Genomic DNA, 20,575 nt, shown 5'->3' with positions numbered 1-20,575 from the left:
TTTTCTTGTTTTCATTAATAAAAAAAAACTAAATTAAAATCACAATTTTAAAGACTTGACAAATGTTAAATAATTTTGCATTTTTGCTTTTCTTTTTCGTTTTCACACAGAGAAAGAATGTTGAAAATGTAGACTTTAGTTTTAAAGTCTTTATTTCATTTGAAAACAGACCTTAAATGAAATCCTTTCGTATTTATTTAAATAAATTTCAAATTCAGCTGACTTGACTCCCATATGAAATATTTGTTTGCGTTAAATATTTAAATGGAATTTGTTTTGATGTGTTTCGTTTTCAAGCCACAGTTTAGGGATTAAGTTCAGAGAGGGAGAGAGTTTTTTTTTTAAATTTACAATAAGATAAATTATAAAAGGCACATTTTATTTATTGAAACAAAACAATTAAAGCTATTTTTTCTTTTTGTTCTAAAAAACAACAAAAATGTTGAACACAAATCGAATACAATATGTAGTTATATCTTGTTCTTTTCTTTTTGTTTATTTTATTGGATTTGATTTATTCATAATTTTCTAGCGTATTTTTAAAATAATAAAATAGTTAATAATATCCCTGGTATTATACAAATTCCAGATATGTTAATCGAAAAATCTGCAAAGAGAACAAGAAGAAAATTATTAGAAATATTTAAGATTATTGTTTAGATAACTGTAACTAATGACATGATTTATGATAATCTATGATAAATACAGTTACCGCTAAGCTACTGTTACCCCTAAAATAGCTCTTCTGCAATAAAAGTAAAAGTGAACTTCGAAAATGGCCTAAATGGTATGAATATAAAACAAATGTACATTTGGGGTGTTCAAATGGTCTGCTATTAGTCATATTGCCATAATGTCCTAATATATTATAATAGTTGCTTCTGTGTTTTAAACAAAAAAAGTATTATTTTATGACAAAACAATAAACATAGTTCAAATAGTCTTATTAGTTTAGAACTTTTTTGCTTGAAACACAACAAAAATTTGTTTAAACTATCATAAAATCTTAGGACATTATGACAATATGACCAAATAGTAGACCGTGCCAATACCCCAATTGATTTCTGTTTATAGGATACGTATGTTTATATGTTTAATTTTCAGACGATATCAATATCCCAGAAGAAAAATTAGTAAGTAGTTTAGAACTACAACATTTTCATTGCATATTTAGTTGCTTTAAGTTTATACACCATAGTGGGGGCGGCATTGTGTATTTGTGCTGATGTTTGCAACTCCCAAAAATATTAGTCTAACATCCGCCTTAAAATGTACCGATCGACGCAGAATCACTTTCTGAGTCGATTTAAAAATGTCCTTCTGTCTGTCTGTCTATCCATCTAATCTTTTTCGCAAAGTACATGTCACAATTTTGAAGATATTTCGATAATATTTAGCAGATGTATTACTATCGGCCCAAGGACGAAGTCTGTTAAAACTGGTAGAAATCGGTTCATTATTTGGCCCCATGTAAATGTTCTCCAGAAATAGGACTTTATCTGCCATAAATGATTGATTTATATAGATATTCACACACATTATTCCACAGCTTTATATCATTATTATTGAATCATAATATAGAAATGTCCTAACTCGTTTTTTTCATACTTCGACAGAAAATCCAGTAATGCACTATTAATAAAATAAAATGTCACAACATTAAATTGGTTGAAGACCTTCATAAAAATCTGTGTTGAAAAAAATCTCCTGTAAAGTAAGGATAATGTTAGTTACGGCCTTCCTATATTAAGGTAGCGATATGCTGGTATCCAAAAAAAATCATCACAAATATGTTTCATATACAAATAACCTAATTTCGTGGTGATCGGTTCATAATTGTTTATATCTCTCATACAAGGGTCAATTCCGAAAAACTCTCATGAAAATACTGGGTGTATGACTTAAAACTGAAGGATTTTTTTCAAATTTACAGCTTTTATTTTGAAACATTTGTACAATATAAATTTATTCAAAGTATTGCACATTGTTAGCTATGACCTTTTCCCATCTTTATGGCAACATATGGATTGCGAGCCAAAATAACTACACATATTTTTAGGTCAAGAACGAATCAAGCCAATATCGGATACTCTGATCCAAAGTGAAGTGTATTCCAGAGGAAGCGTTCTGCTTCGATCGAAAGAAATAGTAGTCGGACGGGGAAAAGTATGGACTATAAAGCGGGTGAGGCAAAAATTTAGGAAATGCAAAATTGTCTTGTAAGGTCTCTCGGCTTTAATTCGTATGGTACCCAATTTCCCTGCTTACCCAATTTCAAACGTTTTGAAACTGCTGCTTGAATAGCTCCCAATGAGTTCGAAATCTCTTGTTGAGTTTTCCTCCAATTCTTGGCCTTCAAACATTTTTGGCTGGCCTGGGCGATCTTTGTTTTCCGTCTCAAAATTACCACTTCTGAACCGAACCGAACAAACCATCTCTCGGACGTTGAAACCAATGAAACACATTCACCATAAGCTCTGCACCATCAATTTCAATGGTAAAAATGTGAATTTCGTTGTGGCCGTACAAGCAAGGAAGATAACGAACGTTTTGAACGCCCAGTTTATGGTGTTGTCGTATGAGAATAAAAAAAAAAGGTATAAAGATCATCATTCTGGCGTACTTGCGATTTTAACTTTGAGTCCACTTAGGAGCATAACTTAAAGTGTTGCTAAGTTTTAATAAAAATGTGTAACAGAATTCTGAATATACTCAATATATTTAAAATTTTCACCATCGGGATCAACGGTTTCATGTTTCTATATTTGAATTTTTTCATTAAAATACTGCGAGATTATTTTCATTTATTGATTATGATAAAGTTTCAGAAGAGTTCTTCAATAGGTCTTGACAAGATTTTGACCAATTTTGACCCTGAGTGCACAAAATGGTTAATTCCTAATAAAAACACAATAAAATTCTGCTAAAAAATGTTTTAAAATTCCAACCAGACAGTAGTTTTAAAAAATAAAACCAATTTTGATCCCAAGTACATCAATGAAAATTTAGTCTTCAGACTTCTTGAGATATTTCTCTGAAGTTACATCAATATTTGCTAATAAATCCATAATAATTCATTTCACTCTACATGCAGCCAATAATGGTAGGTGAAATTTTTACTTACTCTCATACGATTTCCCGAAATCTCACATAAATAGTTTAAGTACTTCCCAGCAGTTTGATATATAGTATTTTTCATTAATGTCTAGTTACTTGAATGTCTCTATTTTATATATTTTTAGTCATATGACAGCCATGGAACCTTTGCAATACAAAGATAAATCAATAGATTACTTAACACATCCCACGTAATCTAGAGTAAAGTCAATTGTCATATTAGTGGCCCTAGAGTTTACCAGAAGTAATATTTCGCAAAGGCAAATTAAGTGTCCTTTTGTAATCTGAAGTGTAAACTACCGCAGAAAACTATGTTAAAGTAACTAGTCTAATAGCTAATTCGGTAACCAGTGTGCCCTAAACAGTCTTAGACCCGGAGGCAGTTACCAGAACTGCTGGGATAAGATAGAAAAAAAATAATTTCGCAAGACTTTTACCAACATCTTCAAGTAGTGAATAATCAGTAATGTTATTTTTTCATCTGGTTGTATACCTACATCTCTTGACACCCACAACTTTAGAGAATTCATAAAACTATTTTCCCCCATTCTAAACAAACTACTCCTAAATGCAACAACTAAAACACAGTTCGGCAAATTTCTTTAAGACCATAAAAATAATTGTATGAATGAAAAAAATAAAAAATACTCTGTGGTGTGTCTGGAAAATTCTTACGAAATTATGTTCATGGTACGTTGTTTATTTATTTTCTGGCCTAAACTTAAAAAAAAAGTTAATTTAAATTTAACTACAAAGACGTTAATATGTTAACAACTTTAACATTAATCTACTGCAGTTGAATACTCTCTACCTCTAACTCAATCTGTGCCGTAGCACCATCACCATCATCATTTTCATTTAATGTTTCTGTCTTCTTTTTTTCCTTTCTGGAGTTTTTCTGTTTTGTATTTGCAGAAACATTAAAATAAATGAGAAAAACTTAAACTGCAAATAACAAATAAAACATTTTAACTCATTTGCGTTTGACTTTTACATCGAAATGTAAGTAAAAATCGGGACACTAAGACACGATTCAATTTACCAAATTCAAATAAGAAAAATTGCTTAAGAAAAAATTCAATATTCTATGTGCTGGATGTGACTGCCTGCTACATTTGTCAATGGCAGTGGAGAAATTGTCTAAGCTGTTGATTGTGTATAATTCTATTTTACAATATAGTCAACTAAAATGAAAAACTCCCACCATGTGAAGGAAACTGATAGGGAACTAGTTACGTGTGTGGTTCCAAGGGAGTAGGTTCTATATACTGATATGTGCCAAATCACTGAACAACTAAACAAAACATATATGTATATTCCACTCATTTTAATGAACAAATCAAAATAAAATTAATACGTAATGAACTTCTCCAGTTTAACGAACAAGTCTGACAACTTATAGGTTCGGAAAACTACAGTACTAGACTGGATAATACCTCAATGCAACATATTAGATTCAGTATCCAATATTGATCTAGTAAATGCATTAATTATATTTAGTAGTGTGGTATTATCAAAGTAGGATCTTATCAACTTTCCAAATATGATCAGATTTCTCTATAGATCTCCTCATCCTAAATGATATTTAACAGACGTTGCAACGTCTGTTAAAACAACGCGTTGTCCTGTCAAATTAAAAAAATGCTTCTGTTCGAATGATACATAATTTTTATTCATATAGGTTTGGGTTATGTTTGATTTACATTTGATTTTAAAATATGTACAATGAATATACATGGAAACATTACTTAGAGACAAAGAAACTAAGTTTGTTGTCAAAATCTTAAGTCTTGCAACAACAGAATACATGTAAATCTATGTACATATTTTGAGTTTTTATATAAATAATCGAATTTTGGTCTTAAATATGAGTTATCACAGATAGAACTCCTTTTCTTGATTAAACGCTTATTGGCCAAGTTATTAGCGAATTTAGATATTTGGGGTTTTAATATATATATATATATGGCCAGAAATATGAGTGATCACAGATCGAGCTCCTTTTCTTGATTAAACGCGTATTGGCCAAGTTATTAGCGAATTTAGATATTTTGAGTTTTTATATAAAAAATCGATTTTTGTTCAGAAATATGAGTGATCACAGATCGAGCTGCTTTTCTTGATTAAACGCTTATTGGCCAAGTTATTAGCGAATTTAGATATTTTGAGTTTTTATAAAAAATTTGAAGAAATATTATTGATATGATTGATCACAGATCGAGCCCCTTTTTTTTATTAAACGCTTATTGGCCGATTATTAATGAATATGAGTGATCACGGATCGATGTATTTTGCAGATGTATTTAATATGTGGACGTGGACAAATTTTATTTCTGTAAAAACTTTGCGAACATTAAAAAAAAAAATTGACAAATCGGTCCATGCGTCCTGCGATTTTGGATATTTTGAAAAAAAAATTGGCGTGGTCAATTTTAATATTGTTACAAGTTTTTTAACTATATTATAGTCACAGTAACCATTTACATGATTGTGGTAACCATAATATGGTTAATTTACGATTCACATGATTGTCTCAACCATATATATGGTTACAGTAAACATATATATGTTTGTGACAACCATTTATATGATGAAGGACTTATCATATTATGTTGATCTCGGCTTAAGGCTTATCATAATCTGAGAACAACATATTATGATAAAATTATTCATCATAAATATGGTTGCCACAAACATATATATGTTTACTGTAACCATATATATGGTTGAGACAATCATGTGAATCGTAAATTAATCATATTATGGTTACCACAATCATGTAAATGGTTACTGTGACTATAATATAGTTAAAAAACTTGTAACACTATATAAATGGTTACAGTAACCATGCCCAATTATATTTTTTCTCTGCGTGTACATATTAACAAATAATCTTTGTATTTGCTTATGGAGCAATAGTAAAATAATTGTCATTATGCATAGATCACTTACCTCATTCATATGTACTAAAGATCCTTGTTTTCATTACTTCCGAACACTTAAGAGGATTGATTGATTATTAAAGATTTATATAGATTTTTGTTTTGTTTTATTTTTTTCTTAATGCTTTTTTTAATGATGGCAACATTTAATAAAATTAAAAGAAAATTTGTAACTGCTACAACGACAACAATGATAACGATGACGATTATAATAAAGTGTATGATGTATTTTATGTAAAATGTAGATGTATCTATGAGTTCCTTGTTGAAGGTGTGTGTAGGTGTTTAAGCATTTCCGAAACATTTCAGTTCTTCTAAACAAATTTAAGCAATTAACTTGAATCCATTTTGTTCTCTTCGTTTAGGCCATCTTTGACGCTATTTTATATGTTGGCTCTCTTATTGATACACAACTACAAATTGACTACAAATACAAAGTCGCCTGCTGACGATGATCGAAATGATGAATGTATAATTTCTTTTTGGATTTTTCTTTGGATGGCCTTAAATCCCAGACTAAATTCGATAGACTACGTGGTCGCGACAGACGTCGTGTTTTCTTTTCGGGCAATTTATTTGAATCGCCCGAGGTGCGGCCACCACTGCGAGATGAATCGAGTGTTCCCTCGCGTGGATTGTGATTGTGACTGTGTGAGGAAGTGGTGTGTAGCATTCCGTTTAAACCACCAGTGGTACTAGAACTTTTGCTTAACGGCAGTGGTATTGGATGATTGTTGCTGTTGTTGTTGTTAATATTATTGTTACTACATTTAAGTACTAGATCGGGTGGTGCCACAACGACTGGTTGTCCTTTGGGATTTGTTGAGATCGGCGGTGAAACTGAATTACTATCGGGTGTCAACTGAAGACTACTGAGACTTTTATATCTATAAAAAGGGAAAAATTTAGAGAAAATGGGGGAAAAATTAAAAGGCTTCTTTTACTACCTAAATCATTTCAAATAATTAATGAGTAATTATGCTGTTTTTATTAAATACATAATATATATATATACTAAGCTATTTGATTTTATATGTTGTTTAACAAAATAGTAGCTGATATATTCTGAATATCTGATTCTTTCTATCAAATGACAGCAATACAAAGCCATCGTCACTACAATTTTAGAGATTCTGAAGATATAGCAGGTTTTTATATGAGTGGTATGAGCAAAAGTCAGCAACGATTAGTAATTTGCAGCTAGGACAAGTCTTTAACGAAGAGATAAAACTTCAGGATACGATTTGCGTTCCAAATGTCTGATGGACTCAATTCAGTTTCGGAACTGATTATTATTTCTGCCCAAAAACTTAACTTAATTGGAAAAAAACAAAGTGATCCCCCAGTTTATCCAGAAAAAATGTTACTTCCACCATTTCACATGGAACTAGGTCTAATGGAAAAACAAAAATGGAACTGCTTTTCAATACCTTTGCCTGAAAGCATCAGCTACAGTAAATCTTTTTAAGGCATAAAAGAGTTTTGTGGTTTTAAATGCAGCTATAGCTAATCATTGTATTTTGATTTTGACAGAACTTATAGAAGATAAAGATTTAAACATTGAAAGTACTTCTTTGGATATGCCTCAAACAAGAGGAAGACAGACATCAGCATTGACGGAACCAACGTATTTTGATGTTGTAGAAAACCCTGCAGAGAGTAATGCCACTTTATATCAGCACTTTACCTTCTTGGCAACTGAGATGTATTACAAAGCCTGTAACTTGAAACGTTCCAATGCTAAAGATCGCAGTGAATGTGAACCCAATTCTGATTCCTCAACATACTTGAATGATACTCTGTCTAGTTCCGACAATTTCTAAAAGACGATAGAGAAAGTTTTTAGGACACTGGTTTAATGAAACTCTACAGCCCTAGTCAAATGATGATAATGAAGCACAAAACTCGAAGTGCCTGCTCTAGATGAGCCCCTAGATTATTTGGATTTGGCCGCACAAATTCTCTCATTAATGGATCAGTTTTTCTCACAAAAACATTCGTACTTGTAAAGGCCGGTTTATCCGATCAACAAATACTCTTATGAGCCTGAAATAAATGGTAATCGGTTACAATAATGAGCAGTAGGACGTATCAGTATCTATGTTAAGGGAATCGCTGCAATCGAATTTATTGCAACATCTCGGAGTTTCACCCTTCAGATACCAATATTTGGCTATTGAAAGATTATCCCAGTAGCCTTTCAGTTTCAACTTTTGGACTTTTTTACTGAAAACTTTGCGATGAACAAGAACATTGAAAACATAGAAAGACTATATCACGGAAAGTGCGACGATAAATAAATATTTGAATATTGTTATTGAATTTTTGCCAATTACTTTAACATGTTTTACTGGTTTTTAGCTTAATTTAGTATTTAAAAGTTCCCGGGAATTCCTAGGGAATGCATAGTATTTTTAACATTTCGCGGGAACGAAAAACGTCCGCTAAGAACCCTATTATCAATGTTAACGGATTATTAAAGGGCATATCGAGTTCCAAAAGCACAATAAAAGTGGGATGCAAACAAAGTATGAATATAGGAACTGGCTCAAGAGCTCTCTTCTACCAAAGAAGAGATAATATTTCCGAATTTGATGCCAATCAAATCATTCAGTCTTAATGACCGAATCTTGCAGTTGTGACTACAAAATTTTAGTTGGAGTGACAAATATTTTTCTGTTTTCATAATTTTGTTGGCAACAAATTCGGTTGCGACACCGAATTTGTTTTATCTAGAAAAATATGATCCTTTAGTATGAACAAAGTGTTCAGATTTCAGTAAAAGAACAGCAATACTTACAATGTTAGAGTTTACTTTACTAAGGTGACCATACGTCCTCTTTTTTAGAGGACAATCATCTATTTCAACTGGCTGTCATCTATAAAATTTGTGTCCTCTATCTGTCATCTTTATTCCTAATCTGCCATCTTTTGTCATCTTAATTTTTAAAAGCATGATCAATATTTATTTTAAATTTTTTAAATTAAAAGAAATTTGATTTTCCGCCGGTCACCGGTTTTTTTTGTCAAATCGTATATTTCTGTTCATTGTTCTGTTCATACTCTTCTGAAATGTGTTAAACAAAATTTGGTTTTTCTTTAAGCTTTGATATTTTTACAAATAAAGCGTTTGTAATTCTCATTCACTCTAGTGGTTTATTTGTATAATATCATTAGTTTTTCTAAAGCCTTTTTGGGAAAAGGTTTCCTGATGATCTGGCCTAAGCAACCAGTGAAATGCGCATAGGAACTAGCTTATCCCCAACAATAAATTTTAGTGAATTTATCAATAATTGGAAATTCAGCACAATTCTTACCAAAATTTTTTAAAATTTGAAATGGAGTTTTGAAACTGCGTTAAAAAAATTAAATTTTGTCATACCTGCGAATAGGTTAACGGTATCGTACAAAGACAAAAACTCAAATACAAGTAAATATGGATATACATATGTTAAGTAAAAATATATTTAATTTTAATATTCTCGGAATATGTTAATGCCCACGGCAGTCTGAATTACTTAATTCGCGTTTTGAATTACGATTGCGAATCAACCTGTTTACACGACAACATTCGTAATTCAGTTTGACATTTATTTATTTCTTCTTCTTGTTTTTTTTTCTTCTGTTTTACATAAAATTGTAGCATTATTAATTAAACAAATATAATTTAATTATTATTTTCATTATTAGAAAAAAGAAAAAGTGGGACCAGGGCAGCGAGCGGGCTTTATTAGAAGTGTGTGCTGAATGAATGGCAGATCTGCTACTTCTACAAATGAATTTAACTTTAATCAGACTTTTTATTTATTTATTTAATACAAAAATCTTTTTCTTTATTTTGTTTTGACATTTTTGTTTGGACAGCTGATTTTGATACATAAATAATCGATAAAAATTAGAGATGACAGTCATTCGTTCGTAATTCATAAGGTAATTCAAACTGAATTACGTACGAACAAGGTAATTCGCACTTGAAATTTTGTATGGCGAATCATGTAATTCAGTTCGTAATTGGGGGTTGAATGACGAATGAGAGCGTGAATGACGAATAATGTCGTCGTGTGAACATGGTATAATTCTGTTCCTACATTTCTTGTTCTAGTGGCCTGAGACACGTTAATGGCGTGTCACTAAAATTTTGTAACCAATTTTTACCTTTTATATCTCATTAGAACGACAGTTACGCACACATTTCGATTCGTTTAAATTAAAGTGCAAAAGCTATGATCCTAATATTTTACACATTTAATTTTCAAAATCTAGTCGCCTAAACTTTACTCCAACACTTAATGTATGAACATTATGAAAAGTTTATTATGAAATTTCACAGGGGCGGGTCTTCATCTAATTCTTATATTTGAGGTTAAAATGAACTTGGTTAAATAAACAAGGAAAGATTTTTGAAATCTTTATTTCGATACCCTCAAGTTTATCAAATTAACATTCTACTTTTATTTCTATGAAAATCAAAAAAAAATTACAAGGATTATAACTATGTGGGAGTAGGTAGCTAACACTTGCTACAAGACTCTACATTAACACTAAACTACAGTTTTAATTATTTGTTAGAAAGTTAATGCAACTCACCTGATATGAAATAATGGTGACTGAGGCTCTAAACCACAATCTTTGCTTAATATGCCAGCACTTAAAGGTGCCACATTTCCATTAATGGGCGTATGATGATGATTACTTGGTGTCAAAACTCTGCCATTAGACGCTGCATTGCCATGATGATGGTGATGATGCGTATGATGATGGGCTGCCACAGCGGCAGCTACGGACGATGATGATACATTTACCACCGACGCTTGATGACTATGGGGATTTGGATGATGTGTCTGATGATGGCTGCTGTGTTGTGGATGATGATTATGGTGATGATTATTGTGATGACTACCATTGGAACTGCTGGTGTTGGTTGTGTTGCCACTGCCAACAACACCTCCACTACTGCTGCCAGCACTATGAGAATTTTTCAAATAAAGCTTTGGTAGTGTGGGACGTTGGCGTTTCTCTGGTAATTTTTTACCCGGTATAGTTTCGATTGGTGGTGGCACTGGCTTAATATCCTCTTGGACATGTGAGTGTTGATAATGATTGACTACACCACCACTACCACCTAGTCCACCGCCGCCGCCGCCTCCTCCACCGGATGTGGGATGATTATGCGAGTGATTCTGATGGTGATGATGTTGACTGTGATGTTGCAACTGTTGGCCAACGGCGGCTGGCAAATGATGTTGGTGATGATGATGGTGATGGTGTTGATGACTCTGATTACTACTGCTATTGTGACTGCTGTTGGTGTTTGTATGTTTATTTGATTCCAGACTACTGTAGTTGTTGTTGTTATTATTATTTGAGTTGTTATTATTGTTGCTGCTGCCGCCACCACCACCACCCCCATTGCCACTATTATTTAAACTGTTATTATTGCTACTAGAATTATTGTTGTTGTTGTTGTTATTGCTGTTATTATGGCTGCTTGAATTCTGATTAACTCGTATGAGACTACAATAGTTTCCACTACTATCGGTGTATTGTGACTTAATTGTGGGCGTTTCACTGATGGGCTCAAATCGCGACAATGCCTTCGACAGTGGCGTCAAACCCCTCACATAATCGTATATATGATCGATATCCTTGTAATCTTCGGATATCTCCGCAGGCGGTTGACTTTTATTATACGAATCACAGCTGGCGCTACGCTTGAGGATATAACCGTTCTCCAATAGACCATTGGCCACATACGCTACGCCGGCTGCTGATGGCAACATAACCACGGGTAATTTATTATTACGACTACTAAATTTCGAGTCCTTTTTCTCTTTCTCCGACAGCTTAATATCTACTATTTGCAAACGATCACGTGCATCGCTTAGCAGACGTTGAGCTTTCTCAAGAAATCGCGTGTACTCGATGAAATGTTCCAATTGATCCATATTTTTGGCTCGTTGCAATTTGATTTTAGCATTTAGGGGTACTGGCACCAAGTCATTATCTTTTTGCAATGGCAAAGCAAAAATACGATCAATTTCAACACAGCCCAACAGACGCATTTCCGGCACGAACGGTTGTTTCAGACCCTTCGGTGCGCTACCATGAACTAATCTGAAAGTAGAGGAAGAGCAATGATGCTGATTAGGAACGTAATTGTTTGATATTTTTAACGCTAAGCTGATTGATAGATTGGAATAGGGTTATATATTTTATGAACTGGTAAATATTGGTTATTTCCAATAAGAATTGTGGGTTTAAATGTTCCATGTTGTTTTTTAATTAAATAATATTTTGTGATGAATTGGAGTTTTATTTTAACAGAGAGAGAGAACGATCAAAATTCTACTTACCTCACAACAACTGGCATTCTTTTCAACAGTAGATTCTTCACAGTATGAACTCCGCTTATACTATCCTCCTTAGCTATAGGTGAAAATTTCGCTTTGGTATCGAGTGGCAGATTGATGATCTCATCTTTGATATTTTTACACTGCAACACTTTGCCATTGTCGTTCATGGTCGTTAGCATTTCACCCGCATGTATGGTGCGACTCATCTGGGGACAGCGAAATGTCTCACGCACCAAAACACGACAATTGCGACGTTTCGACAGCTCCAGAACCGATTCGATGCAACGCGTCGAGCGGCCATCTTCGCTCAGCAGCTCAAAATAGCCAGGATACGTTTCGGGTATTAGAACCTTAGCACCGACATTTGTAGGCTTACGACCCTCTTTCAACTTGATGGGTTGGGCTAGAATCTGATATTTCTTGCCCGAACTGAGGAAGAGGGCCGTACTCTGCAGTGAAGGTGCTGAGAGTGTGGGTACGCCGAGATTTTGATGTTGACCCTTGACAATTTTGGCTACAGCCGGCAGCTTTTGTTTGGAAAAGTCACGCAAATAAACGGGTGGCGATGACGTCGAGTCCCCGAAGCGGGATGCGGCCAATATTATTTGGCCATCAGTAGCGGCCATGTCGCGATTAAAGAATGATAACAGTTTGTTTCGCGCAAAGTTAACATTAAATGTAAGTAAATTTCATGGATTTTGTGTGGGATCCAAATCACTAGAGCTGACCTGTGTGTTTTTTGTGGTCGATGATGGGGTTTCAATGTTGGCGTTTAAATTTTCTACACTAGGATTGTTGTTGTGGGTGGTGGTAGAGTTCGAGGTGGAGGCCAAATTGTTGTTGGTTGGTTGGGGTATTAAATGGTTTGAGGTATTCGTTGATGGTGCAGTGGTTGTTGATGTTGTTGAGGTTAGGAAACGTGAGGAAGTTTGTAGGGCGTAATTAAAATACTGCATTCGGTTTGAATCTCAACACTTTGTATATCTTTTTTTTTGATGATGTTTGGATAATATTTCCACAATATTTGTTGGTATTATATAACTGTTGGCAAATTATCCTGCAATAAAAGAGAGAGAGGCGAAATGAGAATTTAATAAATTGTACAAAATAAATTAAATGGCAGGAAATTATTGGATATTTTTGTTAAAATTGTTCGTAATATAAAATAATATTTAATGAAATTCCCTGGATATTCATCCATATGTAATACACGGTTGTAGTTTGGTATATAAATAGATAAATGGAAAATGTGTGGGCAAAATTTAATTGAGGCGATGACTGCTGAAAGGCAATTTTGTAATTATAAATCATAGAGAAATATTCAAAGAGCGGAAACTGGAAAAAAACTAAAACAGAAATACACAAAAAATTACACAGTGTTGTTTTCATATTAAATAATTTGTTTACTAATACATTCTCACCACTTAGGATCTTGACAACTGACAGGAGAGTTTCCACTCTATGTATCTTTGTCTATGTTATAAACAAAAGCTACTTTTTTAAAAATTTTAAAATTTTGAGAAATTGATTTTTTCTAGAAGATTTCAACCCAAATATTATAAAAATACCAAAAAATCAATTTGTAAAAAAAGTCGAAAAAGTACCTTTTGTTCTGCGGCTCTTCATATGTCTTACGATATTCAAATTTTCTTTCCATTTATTTTTAATTTTAAGAGTTAGTTGTAACTTTTGTATAAAGCAGGTCTTCGGTAACTTTTACGGCTTATAGATTATTTACAAAATAACTTTAATACGATTAACAATAACTTAAACTTATTTTCACTACTCAATGTAAGTGCAAAAGTTTACAGCTTAAATACTGTTTATCTTCTGTTCCAATCAAACCATTTACTTTAACCACAATATAACTTCTTTGAAAACTGTTTACATTTTCTAAGAAGCCTGTTTTTTACAAATTAACATTTTATATAAATTTCCCAAGTGAATCAGTCGTTGTCAATGTCAACTTCAATAAAGATCTTAATTAAGAATAAATGCAGATTTGACGTCACAAAAACCACTAAAAATAACTTAATGAGTCAATCTTAATTAAAATGCCTATTAAATAAAATCTTAAATATTCGTAACATCCAAAGCATTAAACAAAGTTTTATTCAAACATTTAATAGTTAGTTCTGTGTAACAAATATGTTTTAATGAATCATTTCATAGACATCTTTGTTTTTCATAGTGATTTAAAACAAGTTGAATTCATATTAATTTTATGCAAATGTTTTTTTAAATGCGTCGTTATTGTCATTTAATATAATTTACATCTGTGTGTGTTGTTTTAAAACAATCAAATAGAATATTTAATATTGTTTAGTGATGTCTTAATTATGGTTATGAGGTGTTTAAATATTTGTAATTTAAATTATTCAATTATGAATTAGAGAAGTGAATTAATCAATTCAAAATAATTAAATGACAATCATAAATACATATTTATGTATAAGATTTTAATTTAAAGACAATTGTTTAGTATTAGTCAAAATTACGAATCTATTTATCTTATAAAAATGTTACTTTAATATTTAGGTAAAATGCCAGTATTTGTTTAAAAAGATTACATATTTTATGAAAAATCGGCTATCTCGGCAGTAACTTTAATATAATATATTTATACACTCAGGTCTCGTTTTATGCGATTTTAGATGTTTTTTTTTTTTAATTCTAGTGGTGAGAATGATATTTTACAATATCATGACAATATGATTATATCATCTAGTGATAAAAGTGACGTTGAACCAATTCCTAAACGATGCAGACAATTATTCAGTGATTCAGATTAATCATACATATTTACAGAATTTCCTTAAAAAATGTTTTAGCTTATTATTTGGATCTTTTGCTGTTTTTTCTTTGATTAATGAATTAATATTTGCCCAATTCACAATTGGTGTCGTAGCATTGTATCGTTGTATGTCGTAGATTTTTTATTAATGTTTTGTTTTTGTTTCGAAAAACTAGTTTGAAAAATATTTATGACATACAACTCTACAACATCAATTGTGAATTGGACAATTATATTTTTGTTTTTTTTTTGAACGGGTTTTGTTTTTACTGTTTAAATAAATTAAATAAATATATTTTTGTGGATTTTTTTATGCGATTTTTCTATGATTTTTTAATAAATATTGAATTTTTATTCTTTTGATTTTTTTTTTTCAAAATAAATCCAATGTAGATCATGCTTCTTTGAAATATCGGAATAAAGAACCGATTTATATAACAAATTTAAAGCAAATAAATATTTGTTGTATTCACAACTATATACTTTGTTAGAGGTAAACATTTGAATGCTATATGAAAAGTTTTACTAGAACCGATAAACCGGTTTTCGTTTACATATAACTTGGCCAAATATATGTATATCGATTTGGGTGATTCTTTCAATACAGTTAATTCACTATTTATTCTGACAGATTTGAAAGTTAATTTTTGTGTAATAATTTTTCTTAAAAAGTCAAAGCATATTTCAACCAACACACAGACATACGGTTAGATTGAAATACTTATGCTTAATTCATAAAGGACAAAATACAATTAACAAAACTGTATGAAATTAATAATAATTGGGAAATCACACATTTACTACTTCAAGTATTCCTATTTTGAATTCATTCAAATGAATTAGAACAATGAATTGCAATTCAAATGAATGAAATCAAAAAACAAATTCAAGATCAGATCTAGGGGGAATGAAAAATAAAAATTTAAGTTTCTTTGGGCAAATCAACAAAATATTCCCATTTTGATAGGATTTTCGCCGATACCTAATAATTCAATTCCTATTCTGCCGCTACCTGACAATTTCAGTATATCATGGGAATTTCAAATCTAAGAATTTTTTGTCTTTGGACTATACTAGGTGATATACAAAACGAGAGTGTCTTTTACATAAAAAATTAATTGAATAACAAAACGACAGTGATTACTGTAGATTTACTTATAATACAAAATCAATTCAATTCAAATGAGTTGGAAATTAATTGATAATTTTGTTTCTAATGCATTTGAATTAATTCAAAATCAATTCAAATCAAATGAATTGCTATTCAGTTTGACAAATTTATTTGAATAAGAAACGAATTACAGTTCATTTGAATTGGAAACGAATTGCAATTCATTTGAGAAATTCATTAGAGTTGGAAATGAATTGCAATTAATTTTTACCAAATTCATTTGAATTGACTCAAATTTCATTAAATTAATTTTTTGGTGTGAAAAGAATTGAATCAAAATTTGCTAATTCAGTGCATGAATAATTCGGAGTTAATTCAAAAATGAATCATTCATTTACAGATCTGAGTATTGATAATTGAAATGAAGTTGATTACAACTGTGTCTTCACTATAAACAATATTCAGATACAACACAGTATTTGGAACACCTTTTGAAAAAAACGTGTCATGGGTGAATTTGATTTGGGAAATCCATTTATCCTATATATCTTCGAAATTATACAAAAAATTTCAAAATAATTTAGATTTCGTTCGAACTCTTGAAATATTAAGAAGATAGTAATATAAATCGGCCTTAGTTAATATTTCGTTTTGCTGATACCTTCAGGATATTATACGTTGAGGTCGGTTAACCCAGCCTTAAGACAAATTACGGTATGCTTACTGGTGATGAATTTGTAAAATATTGTGAATTCCTACGAATTAATAATTTTTTTTCAAAAATTCCAAGCTCTAATTTATACAAAACATATAATATCCTTAAAGCTTTAATTTACAAATTAATCAATCTTCTTATAGAATTAAATAAAATACATTTTTTTTGGCAATTTTACATATCTCGAAAACACTATAAACGGATAACTTGTTCGCTACACAATTTTTATTATTTGTGTGATTCTTGGAATTTCGAACAAACATGTTTTTCTTCCGTGATTGTTTGAAAGATTAATTGTTTTTAATATTTATAAACCAACATGTTTTAAATATGTAATACCCGTAATAATAATTTTATTATGGACATTTTTAATTTGCAAAACATAAAAAACTAAATAGGAAAGGGGGAAAAATAAGAACACTAAATAGATAAATACTTAAAGACAAGTTACGAGGCAAAGTGGGAACTTGAATATGGATATTAGGGCAGCCCCACAAATATGTTACTTTTTACTTCATTTAAAATAAAATTTCTTAAAATATTTATTATACATAGAAAAAAAAAATACAGATTAGTTGAGGCAAGCACATTTGTTGATATTCGTTTCTAACAACTAAAAGTTGGAACAACCAAACTAGAGGTCTACTGCCACACCGATTGCCAGTTGCTCCTTGAACGTCTGATACCAGAAAAATAATTTTGAGTAATTGAGCTCTTAAAATGGGACCCTACTAATGTACATACATACAAATATGGATACAATGATACATACTTGGCCTGTAAAACTGAAGTATGTGTGGATAGTGAGTGGTGTTTTTAAACAAAAGTAATATAATCATAAAATATGTGGCAATATTAACGTGCTGAAGGAACCAACACAAAAAACGACAAAACAATATAAAAAAAATGAAAATGCCTTAAAACTTTTATAAAACATTCAAGTGTATGTTGTAAGTTGTTCCAATTTTTTTATTTTTTTCGAAGATGGGCTACAAATGCGATGATATTTAAACTCGTCTAAAATAGTGCTCTTCATGTCAGAGCATTGCCATCATCATCATCAGCATGATTATGAAAGTGTATCCACACAGAATACGAGCGGTAAGTTGTACTTGCACATCACGTTCGTTCGATTTATTATGGTCACAAGGCAAATGATGGCAAATAAAAGTCATTTTATGTTTTTATACATTTTGTTTTGTTACTTTATGCTGCAAATAAATAGTAGAAACATCATCATAAAGATGTCCGTTAAAATATGTTTTGTATAGATGGATATGGATTTGCCAGTAAAGGTCAAACCAATGATACCCTACTTTTGAAAATAATATTACGCTTAAACATATATAATATTAGACCATTCTAGCTTATTTAAAAGTAAATATATCATACTAATTTTGCTGTAAATTTTGCTACGGAAAATCAACAAAATTACTACCACGATTTACATCAAAATGTATATACAATAATTCATTTTTGAAGCTCCCAGCTATTGTAACTTATTGGCCTTAAAATCAAAATAAATTAGGTCAATCAATTTTACAATTTTCACGTTACTGTTACTCAATTTAGCATATATTTAGAATATTGTTAAGATTTACCTTTTAAAAGCAGTGGTTTATGTCCTTTAACTTAGTAATAAAAGCGCCAAGTAGTTTTAAAATTATAACAACTTTTTATTTATATAAATTTACACAACAACGTTTTAAATAGTCACTTTCTTTTAATACACATATGGCCAGAAGCTTCCTTTTAGCTTCTGGCACATCCTTTGATATTTTTACAAATAAAGCTTGAGTGTCTGTAATTCTCATTCACTCTAGTGGTTTATTTGTATAATATCTTTAGTTTTTCTAAAGCCTTTTGGGAAAAGGTTTCCTGATGATCTGGCCTAAGCAACCAGTGAAATGCGCATAGGAACTAGCTTATCCCCCAACAATAAATTTCAGTGAATTTATCAATTATTGGGAATTCAGCACACTAATTCTAAACAACAAAAAAAATGAAGCTTTTTTAGTTGCGAACTCTTTGCAAATTATTTTGTTCTTTTATTATATAAATATTTTCCATTAAACAAGTAAGAGAGCTATATTCTTATATACCCTTCACCAAATTATACTTCAAAATACAATTTATTCTTTTTCCAAATTTGTTTTTTTAATTTTTTGGAAAAAAAAAATTTTCAAATTGTTATTTTAATTTTTTTTTTTATTTTTTTTTTTTAAATTTTAGAAAGAATTTTTTTCTTTTTAAAATTTTTTTTTTTGGTAAAAAAAAAATTCGGTTCAAAAAATATTTTTCCGATTTTGACCCATTGTAGGTCCAACTTACTATGGTCATATATACGGCGTTGCAAGATCTTTGAAATATCTATCATTAGATATCCATATTGTCTATACTAATGACTTAGTAATCCATATATAGGTCCTGGTTTTTTCATATCTCAGCAAATTTGTGGACCGATTTTGCTGATTTTAAATAGGAAACTTCTCGAAGGCATGTCTGATAGAATTATTGAAGATTTGGATCCCGAAGATATCTGCGGTCTTCAGAAAATTGTTTTCAACAGACAGACGGACATGGCTTAATCGATTCCGCTATCTATAAGGATCCAGAATATATTTACTTTATAGGGTCGGAAAATTATATTGTGGATATTACAAACGGAATGACAAACTTATATATACCCTTCTCACGAAGGTGAAGGGTATACAAATATGAAAAATCGGTATACGGTTTGAATCTTATTTGATTTTTTTCAGAAGCTGTTCCAATTTACTCCTCTTTAATTAAACGTATTGGTTTAGTTACGCCTTTTAGCTTCTGACATAAACATACGTACGTATATGAGTCCAGAATAAATTTAGAAAATGTTTTCAGCAGATTTATCTGAATTCTGGAAACATTAAACCTTTGAGGCTATGGTGTAAATAGGCTGTCAAGTGATGCAATGACAAGAATTGAGATGTCATCCGTTGACATGGGAAATTTTAGTCATGGAATGTTTGTGAATTGGCTTTTTGAAAAACTGAACAAAAACAACGCATTTTTCAACGGAAACATCTTTAGTGATGAGTCCAATTTTCAATTATGCGGTTATATAAACAATATTGACATCAGTGATCTTTGATTTCAGCAAAACGTCTGCCAAACAAATCAGTTGTTGCATGAGCATTTTCCCGATTGCGTAATTTCGATTTAACGATGTCAAGTGGGCGTTTCGTTCTTGTAATTTAACGCTGCACAACTATTTTCTCAACTGCAGACATTATAAAATCTCTCTATCAACAAAAATTATTAAATAAAATTAAAAGATGCCGAACAAAGTTTTTCATTTGATTTTGTTCGTGTTCCAATGTCGCGTTCATGTCGCTAGACAAATCATACTAAACGTTGTAAAACTAAAACCACTGCAAATATTTGAGCCAGACAACTCTATTCTAAACATTATTCCAACATTATTTAATCAAAAAATCCTTTAATAAATTATGTTAAAATTCGCTGATTTTGACTCTTTTCTAGATAAAGTCGAAAACGAGTTCC

At 31.2% G+C, this 20,575-nt stretch overlaps 1 protein-coding gene across 1 annotated transcript in view; it reads right to left on the bottom strand.

The window, feature by feature from the left end:
• Positions 1-534: 534 nt before the first annotated feature.
• Positions 535-20,575, bottom strand: part of sano (serrano) — a 59,334-nt gene continuing 39,293 nt past the window's right edge. The window contains exons 4-7 of the mRNA XM_065511511.1: positions 12,413-13,469; positions 10,647-12,173; positions 6,070-6,946; positions 535-607 (exon numbers count right to left, since the gene is read on the bottom strand). Of these exons, the coding sequence (XP_065367583.1) occupies positions 6,484-6,946; positions 10,647-12,173; positions 12,413-13,038 (2,616 nt within the window). The 5' untranslated portion in view covers positions 13,039-13,469 and the 3' untranslated portion in view covers positions 535-607; positions 6,070-6,483. The remainder of the gene's footprint in view (positions 608-6,069; positions 6,947-10,646; positions 12,174-12,412; positions 13,470-20,575) is intronic.

This window comes from Calliphora vicina, chromosome 5, assembly GCF_958450345.1.
Source record: "Calliphora vicina chromosome 5, idCalVici1.1, whole genome shotgun sequence".
Lineage (NCBI taxonomy): Eukaryota > Metazoa > Arthropoda > Insecta > Diptera > Calliphoridae > Calliphora > Calliphora vicina.
This window is presented reverse-complemented; position numbering and strand designations above follow the sequence as displayed.